The 15,463-nt window shown below is 50.4% G+C and overlaps 2 protein-coding genes across 5 annotated transcripts in view; one reads left to right on the top strand and one right to left on the bottom strand.

Annotated features, from left to right (window-relative positions):
- Positions 1–1,200: 1,200 nt before the first annotated feature.
- Positions 1,201–10,805, bottom strand: PXMP2 (peroxisomal membrane protein 2). Its single transcript, XM_033836655.2, is given in 5 exon segments — positions 1,201–4,138; positions 6,995–7,110; positions 7,113–7,156; positions 8,667–8,783; positions 10,466–10,805. Coding segments are annotated over 5 exon segments (507 nt in total). The 5' UTR covers positions 10,588–10,805; the 3' UTR covers positions 1,201–4,030.
- A 71-nt stretch (positions 10,806–10,876) lies between these two features.
- The window catches only part of POLE (DNA polymerase epsilon, catalytic subunit), a 56,360-nt gene continuing 51,773 nt past the window's right edge, over positions 10,877–15,463 (top strand). For 3 of the 4 annotated variants that reach the window (XM_033836656.2, XM_073790847.1, XM_033836659.2), the window contains exon 1: positions 10,877–10,993. In XM_033836656.2, coding sequence (XP_033692547.1) covers positions 10,932–10,993 — 62 coding nt within the window. In that variant the 5' untranslated portion in view covers positions 10,877–10,931. Of the gene's footprint in view, positions 10,994–11,500; positions 11,825–15,463 lie in introns of those variants that run through there. The other variant, XM_033836657.2, reaches the window with a different exon arrangement.

The raw sequence follows: 15,463 nt of genomic DNA on the forward strand, positions 1-15,463 counted from the left end.
AATACCTCAGTTATTGAAAATGGGTGGTCCCCAACAAAACTGGGTCCCAGGCTTCCCTGGTGGCGCAATGGTTAAGAATCCGCCTGCCAATGCAGGGGACACGGGTTCAAGCCCTGATCCAGGAAGATCCCACATGCCGTGGAGCAGCTAAGCCCGTGCGCCACAACTACTGAGTCTGTGCTCTAGAGCCCACTAGCCACAACTACTGAAGCCTGCACGCCTAGAGCCCGTGCTCCGCAACAAGAGAAGCCACTGCAATGAGAAGCCCATGCACCGCAAAGAAGACCCAACGCAGTCAAAAATAAATTAATTAATTTTAAAAAAAGAAAAAAAAGATCAACATGGACTTCCCTGGCGGTCCAGTGGTTAAGACTTTGACTTTCAGCGACTTCCCTGGTGGCACAGTGGTTAAGACTCTGCACTCCCAATGCAGGGGGCCCGGGTTTGATCCCTGGTCAGGGAACTAGATCCCCCATGCTGTAACTAAGGAGCCGGCAAGCTGCAACTAAGACCCGGCACGCTGCAACTAAGACCCGGCACAACAATGACGACAACAACAAAAACTTCGTCTTCCAGTGCAGGGGGTGTGGTTTTGATCCCTGGTCAGGGAGCTATGCCTCTCAGCCAAAAAACCAAAACATAAAACAGAAGCAATATTGTAACATATTCAATAAAGACTTTAAAAATGCTCCACTTCAAAAAAAAATCTTAAAAAAAAAAGAGAAAGAAAAGGATCGATAGACATTTCAGGAAATCCCGATAGGGTAACACAAAGATCAAACAGGGGAAAAACAAAAAGCAAAAAACCCTGAGAAAATAGAAGCAGCACGCGAGACAGAAAAAAATTCAAAAAATATATAATTAGGATCCCAAGAGATATTGTATCCATGAAATAAGGATGGGAGGCAATCAGGAAGCAATGTTCTAAGAATGAAAAAGCAGGGAGGGAGGGCTAAAGTAAATGACCAACGGGAAAGCAGACCCCGCTGCTGAAAGGGTGGCATACAGGGCCGCTCAGCAGGTCAGGGCAAGCCCTGGTCTAGAGGGGCCCGCGTCCTATGGGGCCAGGTAGCCAAGCAGTAGTACTGTGATATATGTTACCACAATTTCTTAAACGTTTTAAAAAATCTGAGGGCAGCCCTCTGATCACCCATTTCTTTCAAAGCAACAGCAATTATTCTGAGAAATTAAAATCACCACTGAAAAAACTACGTTATAGTTTATTGTGATCCTAATTCAATCCAAGGTGAGAGGTGAAATCATCTCTACTGTATTTTAAGTTTCTTAGGGGAGCACCACCTGAGGACAGGGACCACCTTTTTAAAAACGGATTCTGACATTCAGAGATTTCTGTTTCTCCATCCGTCATTTTAGGGTCATCTTGAATCACATGATCTAGAGGCAGGCTGGGTTGTTCCTGCTCTCTCACCCGCACCCCCCTCCCCCCTCCCCCCACGTCATCAGTGTGTCTGAGGACCTCTCCCGGTCATCTGCACTTCCGCAGAGAGGCCAGGTAGGTGTGCCAGAACAGAGCTGCCAAGTCGGCACAGAGCACCCGGAACTGCCGGAGAGAACACGGGCTGCAGCAAGAGCAGGGCCCTGGGCACACTCATCAGGCACCCACCCCCCAGGACAGAGCTCAGTCGCGGGTCAGTCACGCACCCACTGCCGTACCTGCTGAGCCTTTACTGCGTACAAGGCACTGTGATGGGGCCCAGCAGAGAGGGGTGAGGACAGTCCCTGCCTGATGGTGTTTACGGGACAGCAGGGAAAATACTCCTTCACTGAGCACTTCGGCTCCTGGCTCAGCCTCTCACCCCAGGACCAGTCATGCAGGCGGCCTCACCCGGCTCCTCCCTGACAACCCCACGACCTGCTCTTCACCCTAACCCATCCTATGCCACTACCCTGCTTCTATGATCTGACAGGCATACTCCCACCTGAAATCACCTGTAGTCAATTACTGGGTCTCCCAGGCACATAAGCTCCATGAAAGTAGCAGTCTGGTCTATCTCATTAGTCACTGTAGCCCCAGAGTCTAGAGCAGCAGGGCATACAGCAGGTGCTCAATACATATGTGTTGAATAAACTCCCTGCCCCTTAAGCACGCGCCGGCAACCACCTTTTAGGAAGGTCTCTAACCCCAGGCTTGCAGCACTGTCCCTACACTAGTCAGAAGGACTCCATTTTCCAGCCTCTCTACTTTCCCTGCCATAGACCCTTCCACGTCCTCAGCCGGTCTGTCTTCTCATGTCTTTACTTCATCTTCTATATGCCTTAGAACCACAGTGCATAGCCCTGGTTTCCTTCCCTTCTTGTTCCTCAGATGCACTCCCTGGAAAAACCTAGATCCTCCTGCCTTCTCACCTGCCTCAGGCCCCAGGCCCCTGCACGTAAGTCTTCAGCCTCTCCTGGCTCCCCCGTCTCCAATCAGCTTCCTCTCCTATCCTCCGCAGCACCAAGGTGACCACTTCTTTACTCCCCTCAAAATACCCATCCCCCCAAGCCTCCCCACCCCTCCCCCTCCCAGAGGGAAGACAAGGTGTGGCCGGGGTCCCCAGTGAACAGCGACCTCCTCTCTCTGCTGTGCTCACAGGGGAGGCGAGCCTTCCACCTGAAGTGCCTCTCTGCTTACGCTGCAGTCCCACGCCCACCCCCGGCACTGGGGCAGCCTGGGGTGCCACCTGCATGCAGCGTGGCCACTCTTCTCCTAGCTGCAAAACCTTCTCCTCCCCTGGCCCACGGCTAACTGCCATTTTCCCCTCCGCTTCCCAACTCCGAGAGACTTTTTGAGACTTGTAGTTTATCTTCTACCTCCCCACCCACTCATCAGTTCTCAGCCATCTGGCTTCAGCCCCATCGAGCCACTGAAGCTGCTCTTGGGAAGGCCATTTTTAAAGCCAATGGAAACATTCCGATTTTTATTTTGATTTAACTTCCTGCAGCATCAGCTATTGCTGTCCATCGCTGCCTCTGGTTTTCTGCTACCCCTTGGGGGGTGTGTGTGTGATTACCAAGCCCGTCCCCTCCCTCTTCCCACCCTTGCAAGGTACCGCTTTCCCAAGGGGGCTCCTGCCCCAGGTCTCTTTCTCTCCTCTCCCTAAAGCAGGATGGAAATCAGCCTGTATGAGCTAGTTTCAGGTAGGTCACTTAAATGGTGTGCAGAAAAGGGTTAGCACAGCAGGCCTGAGGCCTGGGAATCCCTGGAAAGGCCTGTTTGAGAGGCTGGTGCTCGGCTGGTGTCTAGGAACTTGGATTTCATGTGGGGTTCCTGCCTTTCCTCCCGGGGTGTAGGGAACTCTGGTGCAGGGGGCGGTGCCCATGTGTCCAGCCCCCATTAAACCCTGGGCAGAAACGCCACGTGCCTGCGTTTTGCGGGTGGGTGAGGGCTTGCTCTGTGTGGTCCTCAGGGGAGGGAGGGAGGGAGCACAGGATGCCAGCAATGGATTCCCAGGATCCAGCTGTGCATCCTGGCTGCGTGGCCCTCATAAACTTAGGCTGTGAGCCCGTCCACCCGGCAGTGGTCTTGGGACCCAGACACAGATGGGCTGTACTGAGTGTGGAGGCAGTGGACACCGGCAGGGCCTTCAGCAAACCGGAGGGCGGCCTCACCGCAGCCTGCCTGCGGCCTGCGGTCCCGCTTGCAGAGGTTCCCCACCCAGACGCTCCGACCCTCAGCTCAGAGCCCCTTGCCCCGCCCCGCTGTGGCCCTGACGTCCCTGCAGGGGATCCTGCCCTCCCGCAGCTTCGTGGGCGCGCGGGCTGCAATCCAGCCCTAGAAGGCCGAGCGCTGCCCGGGAGGAAAGGGCGCAGCGTGGACGCCGCTTGGGAGGCCCCTCCTTCTATGTCACTTTGCCTGCCAGAATCCAGACCGGTAACGATTCCGGGCGAAGAGGAAAGCCCCAGGAGGAATCCGGAACGTGGGGTGACCCTGAGGCTCGAAAAGAAGGCTGGCGGGGGTGGGCTTTGGGGGAGCTCGAAGCCCCTCTCTGGCCCCGCGGTGCCGGGCTGGCCTTACTTGCAAAGGGACTTAGTTGACGTTAATAAACTGCACTGGAGTCCAGACTCGCCAGTTCATCTGCAGCGCCGGCCAGAATCCTCTCTTCATCTTCGCAGTGAAGGCGGCCGCGTCCTTCCCCTGGAGAGTGGGGAACGCAGGGGGAAACGCAGACCGTGAGCAATACCGGGGCCCCAAAGCCTGACACAGTGATTTCTTTAAAACTGCAGTTTGTTCCATTTACATGGACACAGCACACACGTGTGCTTGAGCGGCGGTGCAGCAAGGAGCTAACAATCCAGCAGGAAAATCATCAGAACAGCGCTCACACTGTGCGCGACCTTCGCCCAATGACCCCTGAGAGCTGAGCTGACAATGTGATTCACGCTGCTGGTCTGGGCACCAGAACTGCTCTGCTGATGGCTCAGCTGTCAATTCTTTCCAAAATAATCTCCAAAGCTGATGCATTTCCAATCGAAAGTTGTCAGGAGCTTTTAAAAAATGGACCCCAGTAAATTGATTCTAATTGTCATCCGGAAGGATAAATGCATAAGAATAGCCATCTTGAAAAAGAATAAGAAAGGAAGGCTTACCTTACTAGAAATTTTTTAAAATGCTGTAAAATTATGGCAATTAAAAAGTCTAGTAGCAACAGCCCAAAACAAACCAAATCATGGAAATGTGGAAATGAATAGAATCCAGCAAAGAACAAAGAGCCCAGATAATGGCCTGTACACATGGGAATGAGAATATGATAAAGTTAACATTTTCCTATACTGGGGACTGTTCAATAAATGGTAACGAGACAGTTTGCTATCTAAGTGGGAAAAACTAAGACTGAAGTATATCTCTCACTATATTAAAAGCAAACACATAATACTAGAGGAAAGTATAGGGGAATATTTCTATTATCTTTTGGCCTATCAAAATGTACAAAAAAAATCACAAGAGTAGAAGAAGAAAATATAGGAGAATATTTCCATTATCTTCCTTTAAGGAAGCCTCCAAAGGAAAAGAATGACAGATTTGAATGCATGAATTTTTTAAACTCCTGTATGGAGAAAGCCACCATAACACCCTTTATTTATATAACTTATGCAAACAATTTAACTTTATATGAAGTTAAAAGACAAACACCTGGGACTTCCTGGTGGCACAGCGGTTAAGAATCCGCCTGCCAATGCAGGGGACACGGGTTCGAGCCCCGGCCCGGGAAGATCCCACATGCTGCGGAGCAACTAAGCCTGTGCACCACAACTACTGAGCCTGCGCTCTAGAGCACGCGAGCCACAACTACTGAAGTCCGCGTGCCTAGAGCCCGTGCTCCGCAGCAAGAGAAGCCCCTGCAATGAGAAGCCCACGCACCGCAACGAAGACTAGCCCTGCTCGCCGCAACTAGAGAAAGCCTGCACGCAGCAATGAAGACCCAACGCAGCCAAAAGTAAATAAATTAATTAATTAAAATAAAAAAGTGTAGGGAAACAAACTTCATACAGAGGGAAAAGCCACAAGGGTTAGGAGCTCTCAAGAGTCACAAAACCTGTGTCTGAATCCTGACTCACGGACTCGTTACACGACCTCAGGCCAGTGTTTACCCTGCAAATAACTGAAGGCCTCAGCTTCCTCAACGGTCAGGTGGGGTTGATGTGAGGCTCAAAGACCTGAAGCACTGGATGCAGAGCTTGGAACAAGGCAAGTGCTCAATAAATGTCTGCTGATGCTATTATTCTGCACCACTGCAGGGAGGACAGAAAACGACAGCCTTTTTGGGACAACAATTCTAGGAATTAACCAAGCAGGAATCCTTACACAAAAGGGACAGGCATACGGTGGGTGGAACGGTCTGCAGTCTGTAACACAACGTCTGCATCACAGAATGCTGGATGCAGAAGCACCTGTAGCGTGTGTGCCGTATGGATAGTGTGGTCCCACGTGTCTCATGATGTGGCGGGTACTTTATGCACTTTGGTAACATTTGCCATATACGTAGAGGCAAATGTTTTTGTTCTTTAATGGAAATATACTCCCTTCCTATTTGGAAGGAAAAAAAAGGGAGAAACTGCTGTGGTACCCTCACTCCTAATATGGGCACCCTCTACTTTCTCCTACCTCTGATTTCCCAAGGACTTCCCAAATATTTCTTTTTACTATCAGGGATTTATTAGCAATCACAGTGAAGTTTAAACATCTTTTCTACTGCCCACCAGGGTCACTTTAGACAGCATGGGCGTTCTCCTTACTAATAAGAACTTGAGGTGAGGTTTCAAAATAAAACCCAAGTGAGAAGCATTCACCTGCTGTGACTGGTTGAACGAATTACTTTCAGGGCAGAACATGACACGTCTCGGGCACGGAGGTGGAGAGGGGATGGTGAGGGAGCCAGTTAGTGGAGTGAGGTTGGGCAAACACACCTCCCAGGTCTTCCGTTGTGATGTTAAGTCTACACTGGTAAGTTGCCTCTTCAGAGCACTTGTGATGTCCAGACCCTGAGTGACCACAGGCTTCTGCAAGGCCACTAGGGGGCTGGAACTTCTGTGCCATGGATCTCTCTGGCAGTCTGGTGAAGCCCATGGACCCACTTCTCAGAATCATGTTTTGTAACGTATAAAATAAAATATGTGGGACTACAAAGAAACCAATTATACTGAAGTACAGCTATCAAAATATTCAGAAAAAATTTTATGACAGACCAGTATATATGCTTCTTTACTAACACATTCAGTGCTGAGACTTGCCAGCAGGTGTAAGGAGTGATAAGCATCACTGATACTCTGGGCTATAACTGTGACAATGGACGTGTGACAGCCCACTCTCTGGGACGGCCACCGCAGGCCAACAGGTGCTGCTAATACGACTGTGCTTTGCTTCTGACGTTCACAGAGGACAATGTGAAACTTAAGTTTGAGTGTAAAGTTCACAGAGCCTCTGCATTCCAACCACAGCATCCCTGTCCAAAGAAGAGCTGGCCTGCATGAGTGCTATATGGAAGAGACCAACCTCCAGGGAGTTCACGATGAGGAAGAACGATGACAGGAAGGCGGGTGCAAAGAGGAGGCGGCCCAGCAGCAGCCTCGTGACGCCTGCCGAGGGGGCCTCGGGAGGGATCCAGTCCCCACGAAGAGGTGGAAGGAGTGACCCAGCGGCCCTGTGAAAAAGAACCTGAGGCCTGCGGTGGGGCTGAGCTGGACACACCCATCCTGGGGCCAGCTTCACCCCCAAACCCCAGACCCTAAACCCTGAGTCCCTCAGCACTGACCACACAGGTCTGTGTGGCCCTTCTAGAAAATACGCTTTCTATGACTCCTCTCCAGGCATTCTTTTTTGCCTCTGACAGACCAGGCTCGTTCCTGACCCCAGCTGTCACATGGCTGGCTCCTTCTCAACACGTTGGCTTGGAGAGTTCCTTCCGACTGTCCTGAATAATGAACCCACCACCATCACAGCCACTCTCTACTCCAGGCCCTGTCTCATTTTCTTCAGAGCACTGATCACTGACTGTCACGGTCTCATTTGCTTAGTTATATAGTGCCCTCTCTTCACCCCTAGAAGGTAAACGCCACAAGACAGGATCGCGTCTGTCTGTCCACTGCTGTGTCTGCAGTGCCTAGAACAGGGCCTGGCTCAGAGAAGGTGCTCGGTAGATAATGGGAGCATCCCTGGTGTCAGAACTTGTCATCAGTCTCTCTTGGATCATTATCAGGGCTGAAACCTGGTGCTGTGCACTGGCTTGTCTGTATCAGGATTATTCATTGCAAAGAGCACAGAGCACTCAGGAGAGAACTGAACCCAGCCACCACGCCTACAGGGAAAACAGACCTGAGGCCCCACAGAGTCCAGAATCAAAAGATGGGCGAGGGCCCAGGGGCCTCCCAGCTCGGCAGTGAAGAGTCTTTAAACGAGCAGTTCTCCCCTGTCTTTCCCCACCCTTTCACGGAATGTTAAGTGGCCCAGGGCAGGGCTGCTCAGGAGGAAGAGAACGGAAGTCTTGAGGATGGAAGATTGTGATTGGATGACCTCCCAGGTGATTCTGATACACTCCCCCTCTCTGGGGGGATTAGGACTTTAAATATGTTATGGAAAAAGCTGAGGTAACTCGAGTTAGCATGCTTACAAAATGTTATTTGTGAATTCTGAACTGAAAAAAATCACTCTTGTTGCAAAAGACTTCAAAATAATCCATCTATACAAACACTACTGTTCGGCAGAGAACTCAGGGTGGATTTAATAGGTAAAGCTTCTGAATCTCTGTGCTTCTGCGATTCAAAAAGTGGTTCAGAAACGACAGTTTTCAGGATACGTACGTATTTCTCTTCTGGATGTTTATGCCATGAAAATAACAACAGAAACTAACTGGCCATATTCGAGTCTGTTTTCCTCTTTCAGGGTCTTTGGGTCTTGAAGTCTGATTTTAGGTTCAGGTGACCTATCTGCTCTCAGGTTTCTCAGCCCAATTACAATGGCCACCCTCACCCATGCAATTCAAAACAAAAACCAAATGAAACTATAAAATAAGTGAAGCTAATGTTATCCACCATTCTGACTTTCTCCCATGATGACTTCGATGCTTCTTAAAAAACTTTTTCTGAGGTAGATAATTCCAGGTCTTGATATCCTAGCTTTGTCACACTTAGCCTGCTACTGGGTAAACCAGCCCCTTTATGGAACTCACCTGTAAATGGCATATCTGAGAGGCCCTCTGACATCTACCTTTTGAGAGCAGTCTTCTTTTTCCTGATTCTTCTCAATCAACTGGGCCAGGAAGTTCCCAAGTGCTGACAAAATGCCACTGTGGACAGAGAGGTATTCAGAAAACGTGCAGGAGGGCATCTGTTCTTGCACGTAATTAGCATGGCGGTTCTAAGAACATGCTGGGGAGGGGTAGAGATGAACCCTTATCAGAGCAGCCGAAATGTGAGGTCCCTACATGAAAAGGTGGAGACGGCAGAATTTAATATACACACACAGGAGCACAGTAAGATTTCCATCTGGTGGGTGGTATCAGTGTCATATCCTGATTGTGATGTTATCCTATAATTTTGCAAAAGGTTACCATGTGTGGTTATAAAAGGGCAACAGGAGGGATCCTTATGATGAAACTTTTCTGTATTTTGACTATGGTGGTGGATACACAAACCTATACATGTGATAAAACTGCATGGAATTAAACACACAGTCACTCATGGACGAGTACAAGAAAAGCTGGGGGAATCTGAATATGACCTATGGGCTGTATCCATGCCAGTGTCCTTGTTGGGATACTGTACTACAGTTTTACAGAATGTTGCCAATGAGGAAAACTGGGAAAAGTATACAAGGGATCTCCCTGTATTATTTCTTACAACTGTATGTGAATCTACAATTATCACAATAAAATTTTCAAATAAAAAGGTGGAGACAGGCCCAGTTGCTCAAAGGCTTGGTCTACAGCTGCGTTCTGAGAAGCTCTCTAAGCTATAAAATCCAAAATTCTTAGAAGGGACAGTAAGGAGCCTCTTGATCTGGTCCTTGGCTACTTCTTTCTCATCGTCCCCCTTGCTCACTGTTCATGTTCTCCAGGGAGACCCACCTTCCACTCCACCATTACTAGCTAGCTCCTCCCTCAGGACCTCTGCACCCGCTGTTTAAATGTCACCTCCTCAGATAAAAACTGCCCTGACCACTTTATCTGTGTTATACATTTATCTGCTTTTTGTCTAGTTCTTTACTAGAATACAAGCTCCGTCAGGGTAGGAACTTACTTACCTTAATCACCGCTAATGCTCCCCACACAGGAAGAAGCTGTGCACAAGTATGAACGGCTAAATTAATAAAAGGGGACAAACTTATAAAGTCGACTAATTGAAAGTAATGAAGGGGGGATGTCTCACAAAAAGCTCAGTACTCCAAATCAAAGGGCCGACCTAACCGAGCACCGAGAGCGCTGTGTCGGCTTTCTCCCACGTGCAAAGCTGCCAAAGAAAACAAGCCTTAACACCTCCCACCCCGTCCAGGCTTCCCGCGCACTTCCTAAAGGCGTTCCCCTCAACCCATTCTAGTTCATTCTAGTGCTCAAAACAAGAGCAGGTACTAACAAGCCTGAAGGTAGCAGCGGACGCCGCGCAGGCTGGCGGGTGACAGACTTCTCCCCCGGGGCCCCATTCACCCCAGACGGCCGTCACCTCCGGGGCAGAGGGGCTGGAGGCCCCGAGGTCTGCAGGGTCCTTCGGCTCGTGCACTCCTTTAGTCTGGTCCCTGGGTCCACATTTTAGGGTGTCTAAGAGTTACGGTTCGGAACCGAATATACAGTACGGCACGTGCTGAACTTTCTGGTTAATTTAAGGCCTCTGGAGGGTCGTTTTGACGCACCAGATTTTGCCTTTCACGCTCAAACCCCCACGTTGGATGCACCTATGGGGCTGCGTCACCGGGCCGTCCGAGCTCCGGCCCCCCCGCCCAGGCCCGTCCCCTCCGCCGCCGCTCCGCGCCGACCTGGTGGTCGCCTTGGTGAGCACCGGGTAGAGCCGCAGGAGGCGCAGGTACTGGGCGAGCGCCCGCCGCGGGAATGCCCCGACGTCGGCCTCGGCCCTCAGCTTCGACGCCGCCGGCGCCATCGCCTTCCCGGCGCAGCGCGGGCCGGGGACACCGACCCCACTGGGCTCCGGGTGCGGGGCAAGGAGCTGGGACGGCCGGACATTTCCCGCCCCGCCGCGAGCCGCAGGGGCCCCCGGGACACACCCCTCGGCGCGCCGCTTGAGCACCCGCGCACTTTTCCGGGAGTTCCTAACGGGCCACCTCCGCCTCGGGCGCCGGCGGCGATTGGAGCTCGGCGGGGCGGGGCGCATCGAACCTTCTGATTGGGCGATGGTGTGCTTCCGGTCTCTCGCGAGAGTTGGTGGGAGCGCGCCAAATTTTTACGGGGAAGCTGCGGCGGAGGAGTTGGCGCCAGCTCGAAGCTATGGTTCTGAGGAACAGCGGGCGGCGGCGCGCGGAGCCGGGCTCGGACGGCGAGGCCAGCCGGTGAGGGGGGGGGCCCGGCCTCCCGGGCGGGGGGCGGGCGGCACGGGAGCGCCCCCTCCTCAGCGCGCGGGGCTTCCGCGAGCAGCGGCGAGAGCGCCTGGGGCGCTCCCCACGGCCGCCCGACGTGGGCTCCGGATTAAGAGTCAGGCGTCTCTCCGCCGCCGCCCCTCGTCCCGGTGGTGCCGCCTTGTCGGCGCCGTGTCCGGGGCCCTCGGCGAGCGGCCTGGCGGCGGCTCAGCGGGGACTCTGCGTCTCTGGGACGGGGCCGTGGGGAGGGACGCGCCGGAGCGGGGCTCGTGCGGGGCTGCGCTGCGGGTGCGTTCTCCTCGGGGGAGAAGCCCGGGGCCATGCCAGGAGCGCGCCGAGGCTGTGTAGCCTAACCTGGGGTCGGCGCCCAAGCCCCGGGCGCGCGCTGTGGTCGGCGCGTTGTGTGCTCGAGTCGCGGCGGTGGAGGCGCGCAGCGTCGGCCTCCCGGTCCCGCCCGCTGCCTGGCGCGGGCCCGGCGGCCCTGAGCGCGGTGTGGCGCCGCTGCCGAATAGGAAGAGCCGCTGTGGACTTTGGGCGCAGCGCTCGGACAGTGTCGGTCCTGTCGTAAGCGGTCAGTAACGGTGGTTGTCTTTGTTACGGTTGCCTCCGTCGTTCGGGTTTTGTACTATCACGGGGTTAAAAGTGAGTTATGCGGCTCCTGAGAAAAGTTTTGAGAGGCGGTGTGGTCCAAGTGAGCAGTTTTCGAGTCCACTTAATCCAACACTTGATGCCAAGATAGAACCCAGGGTATTTGGAGGAACGTATTACTAGTACAGAGCGCCGCACGCCCGGGAGCAATTCTCCGTAAGTAGCACTTCATTCAGTCTTGACTGGGTAAAGATCTGGGCCTCAGACTGAAGTTACCTGTGTTCTCTAGCAGGGCCTGGAATACAGTTTTTCTGCGGTTTTGATTGAAGGTGGATCCAGAGATTTTAAAGCCATACCGTGCGGTGGTGTGTTGGTTTCCCACTGCTGCTGTAACAGACGACCACTTAGTGGCTTACACTGTACCAGTGTATTCTCAGGTCAGAAGTTCTAAAACTCAAGATGAGGCAGGGCTTCTTTCGTTCTGAAGGCTTGAGGGGAGAATCTGTTCTCTTGCCCTTTGTAGTTCGTAGAGGCTTCTTCCTCCACCTTCAAAAGCAACACTGTCGGATCTCCAGTCTCTCGCTCTGATTTCTGGCTCCCTCGCGTAAGGACCCTTTATGATTGCAGTGGGCCCATCCAGGTGATCCCCATCTCAAATTCCTGAACGTAGTCACACCTGCAGACTCCCTTTTGTCATGTAGGATAACACAGGTTCCTTGCATTAGGACATAGACGTCTGAGGGGGGAGGGTTGTCAAGTGTCCTGCCTACAACAGGTGGCTGTAATCTTTTGTGAAAAATAAGGATCCTAATCTTGAAATAGGTCATTCTGTTCTTCAAGTGGAGGTGATAGACCCAAGGACTACCTTCAGGCAAAGGCGTTTTTCTTAAACAACTCTCTGACCACTTTTGTTTATAAGTTAATAACTAGTGAAATGTGTTACAGTAATTAAAGACATGAATTCTGCACAGGCTTAGTTCAGATCTTTTTTTTTTTCTTTTTAATCTGGTCTCTATTTTGTATATTTAGCTTTCTTAGACTGCTTCCTTTCTTGGATTGCACATACATATTTTTCTCTGCTCACTGGTTTATAAAGTAGCTCATTTATTTACATTAAGACAAAAAGGCAGGACTTCCCTGGTGGTGCAATGGTTAAGAATCCACCTGCCAACGCAGGGGACACGGGTTCGAGCCCTGGTCCGGGAAGATCCCACATGTCGCGGAGCAACTGAGCCTGTGCACCACAACTACTGAGCCTGTGCTCTAGAGCCCGTGAGCCACAACTACTGAGCCCTCGTGCCACAACTACGGAAGCCCGCGCAGCTAGAGCCCATGCTCCACACAAGAGAAGCCACCGCAATGAGAAGCCCTTGCTTGCCGCAACTAGAGAAAGCAATGAAGCAATGAAGCACAGCAATGAAGACCCAATGCAACCAAAAATAAATAAAATAAAAAAAAGACAAAGGCAAGGGATATCGATTCTTAGCTGTACATTTTTGAGGAGTGCAGAATATAGTTGGCTTAGCTAATAAATAGGCCTTCTGCCAAAAATATATAGGGTCCAGAATCTCAGAACTGCAGTTTAAAGAAGAGACTAGCTTTTTTTTTTTTTTTTTTTGGGCTGTGTTGGGTCTTTGTTGCTGCACGTGGGCTTTTCTAGTTGCAGAGAGCGGGGGCTACTCTTCGTTGCAGTGCATGGGCTTCTCATTGCGGTGGCTTCTTTTGTTGCGGAGCACGGGCTTTAGGCACGCGGGCTTCAGTAGTCGTGGCACGAGGGCTCAGTAGTTGTGGTGCACAGGCTTAATTGCTCCGCGGCACGTGGGATCTTCCCGGACCAGGGCTCGCACTGGTGTCCGCTGCCTTAGCAGGCCGATTCTTAACCACTGCTCCACCAGGGAAGCCCTAGCATTTGTGTTTTAAGTTGGGATGCTAATAAAATAATTGTTCTGTTTTGAAGATAGATAAGCCATAATTACTCTGGTCGATCTAGATGGGATCACACCTGTGGAGTTAAAGATTGTGAACAATTTGGGATCATCCCAGCCTCTGGAATCAGAACAGTTTTGGATAGTTCTGTTGGTGGAAAGTCTTCGTCAAGTACTTAATTTAAGGTTTATGATCAAATCTGTATGAAGAGTTATTTACAAAATCCTAACCAGAGAAAGGCTTGGGAAGTTTGAAGCAGATGTACTGAGCTGAGAAGTGATTTCCCTTCTCAGTTGAGATAGTTCCTCTCACACAGAACAATATTATATCCCCACTTTTATCCATATGTGGTTCTACTGACATCTAGACTCAGGCGTCCCAGAAGATACATCGTGTTTTTAAGGTACACTTTATTCTGCCACAACAGGTGAGCTTCTGTAACCCCGGTTTGCTCATATGTAGTTGGTAAACAGGAGAATATCAGTAACATGTGGAGATTATATTGGTTCATTTGCAGTTTTCTCTAGGCAAGGGGGTTGGAATCCGCAGTAGGGAAGGAAAGAGCTCTTGGTTGGAGTGTTGCACAGACATGTGCACTGTTGGCTCTGTTTGAAGAAAACTTCATCTGAGCGCCTGCGCCAGGGCCTCCCTCCCATCTCGGGTGGCAGGCTACACTTTTCTCCTGTGCTCAGCAGTCATAAACCAGGACCTCTCCTCTCATGTTGTGCATTTAAAACAAACAGCTCTTTAAAAACGTGGTTAATGACGTTGCTGTGTAGAAATTAAAGCTACCTTACAATGTTTATAAACCAGGTAAAAGAGAAAACGGCCTAGCCTGGGTCACTGCTGTCTCTATACACTCAGGCACTGCAGACCTCCCTGTCGCACTTTGCTAGTGTGCAGTGCGCTTTCCCAGATGTGCTGTGGCCACCTCAGTGTGTGTGGGAGTACTGTGCTTTATTTACATGTGCCTTGCACAGGGTAGTACCTGAAAAGCGTTCAGTCAGTATTTTTCCAACTCAAATTACACGACTTGAAAACACAGATGAATTAGTTCATTCAAGTTATTTCAAATAACTCTGACATTACAGAATTTTACCTTGTAGATGACAAAAAACAGATATTCCCCTCTGTTTCTATTGATCTTCAGTAAATATCACACATACTATATCAAGCACCCACTCAGCTACAAAAAATCCTATCCTCACATCATATGCATCATGTGATTTAATCATCACTGCTCCTTTTTGGTAGAACTAGACTCCCCTCCATTGGTCATTCATTTTTTCATACATAATACTGTGCTGCCAACTTGGCACTTTTCAAAGTGCTTTTACATTCATTGTCTCTAATGCTCATGAAAATCCTGTGTGGTAGATACCGTTAATTGCATTTTCCAAGAAACAAACTAAATTTGGGAACTAACATTTAAAAAATAAAGAAACAACTTTTTATTTTGAGATAGTGGTAGATTCTTATGCAGTTGTAAGAAATTACACAGAGATCCCTTAACCCAGTTTCCCCCAGTGGTAACATCTGATGTAACTAGAGTGCAATGTCACAACCAGAAAATTGACATGATACAACCGTGCACGCACACTTATCTATGTGTGTGTGTATTTAGTTTTGCGCACTTTGTGTATTCATGACCACCGCCACCGCAATCAAGACGCAGAACAGTTCTGTCCCAAGGATCCCTCGTGCTACCTTCTTATAGCCACAGCCACCTCCCTTCCCCCATTCGTGGCAGCTACTAATCTGTTCTCCATCTCTAACTGTTATTTTAAGAATGCTGTATAAGTGGAATAAAATATGCAATTTGGGGGAGTTGGCTTTTTCACTCAGCATAATTCCCTTGAGACCCATCCAGGTTATTGCATGTATCAGTAAGTTTGTTATCAATGAATTGTATTCCATGGGAAGGATAAA

Source organism: Tursiops truncatus, chromosome 13 (assembly GCF_011762595.2).
Source record: "Tursiops truncatus isolate mTurTru1 chromosome 13, mTurTru1.mat.Y, whole genome shotgun sequence".
NCBI lineage: Eukaryota > Metazoa > Chordata > Mammalia > Artiodactyla > Delphinidae > Tursiops > Tursiops truncatus.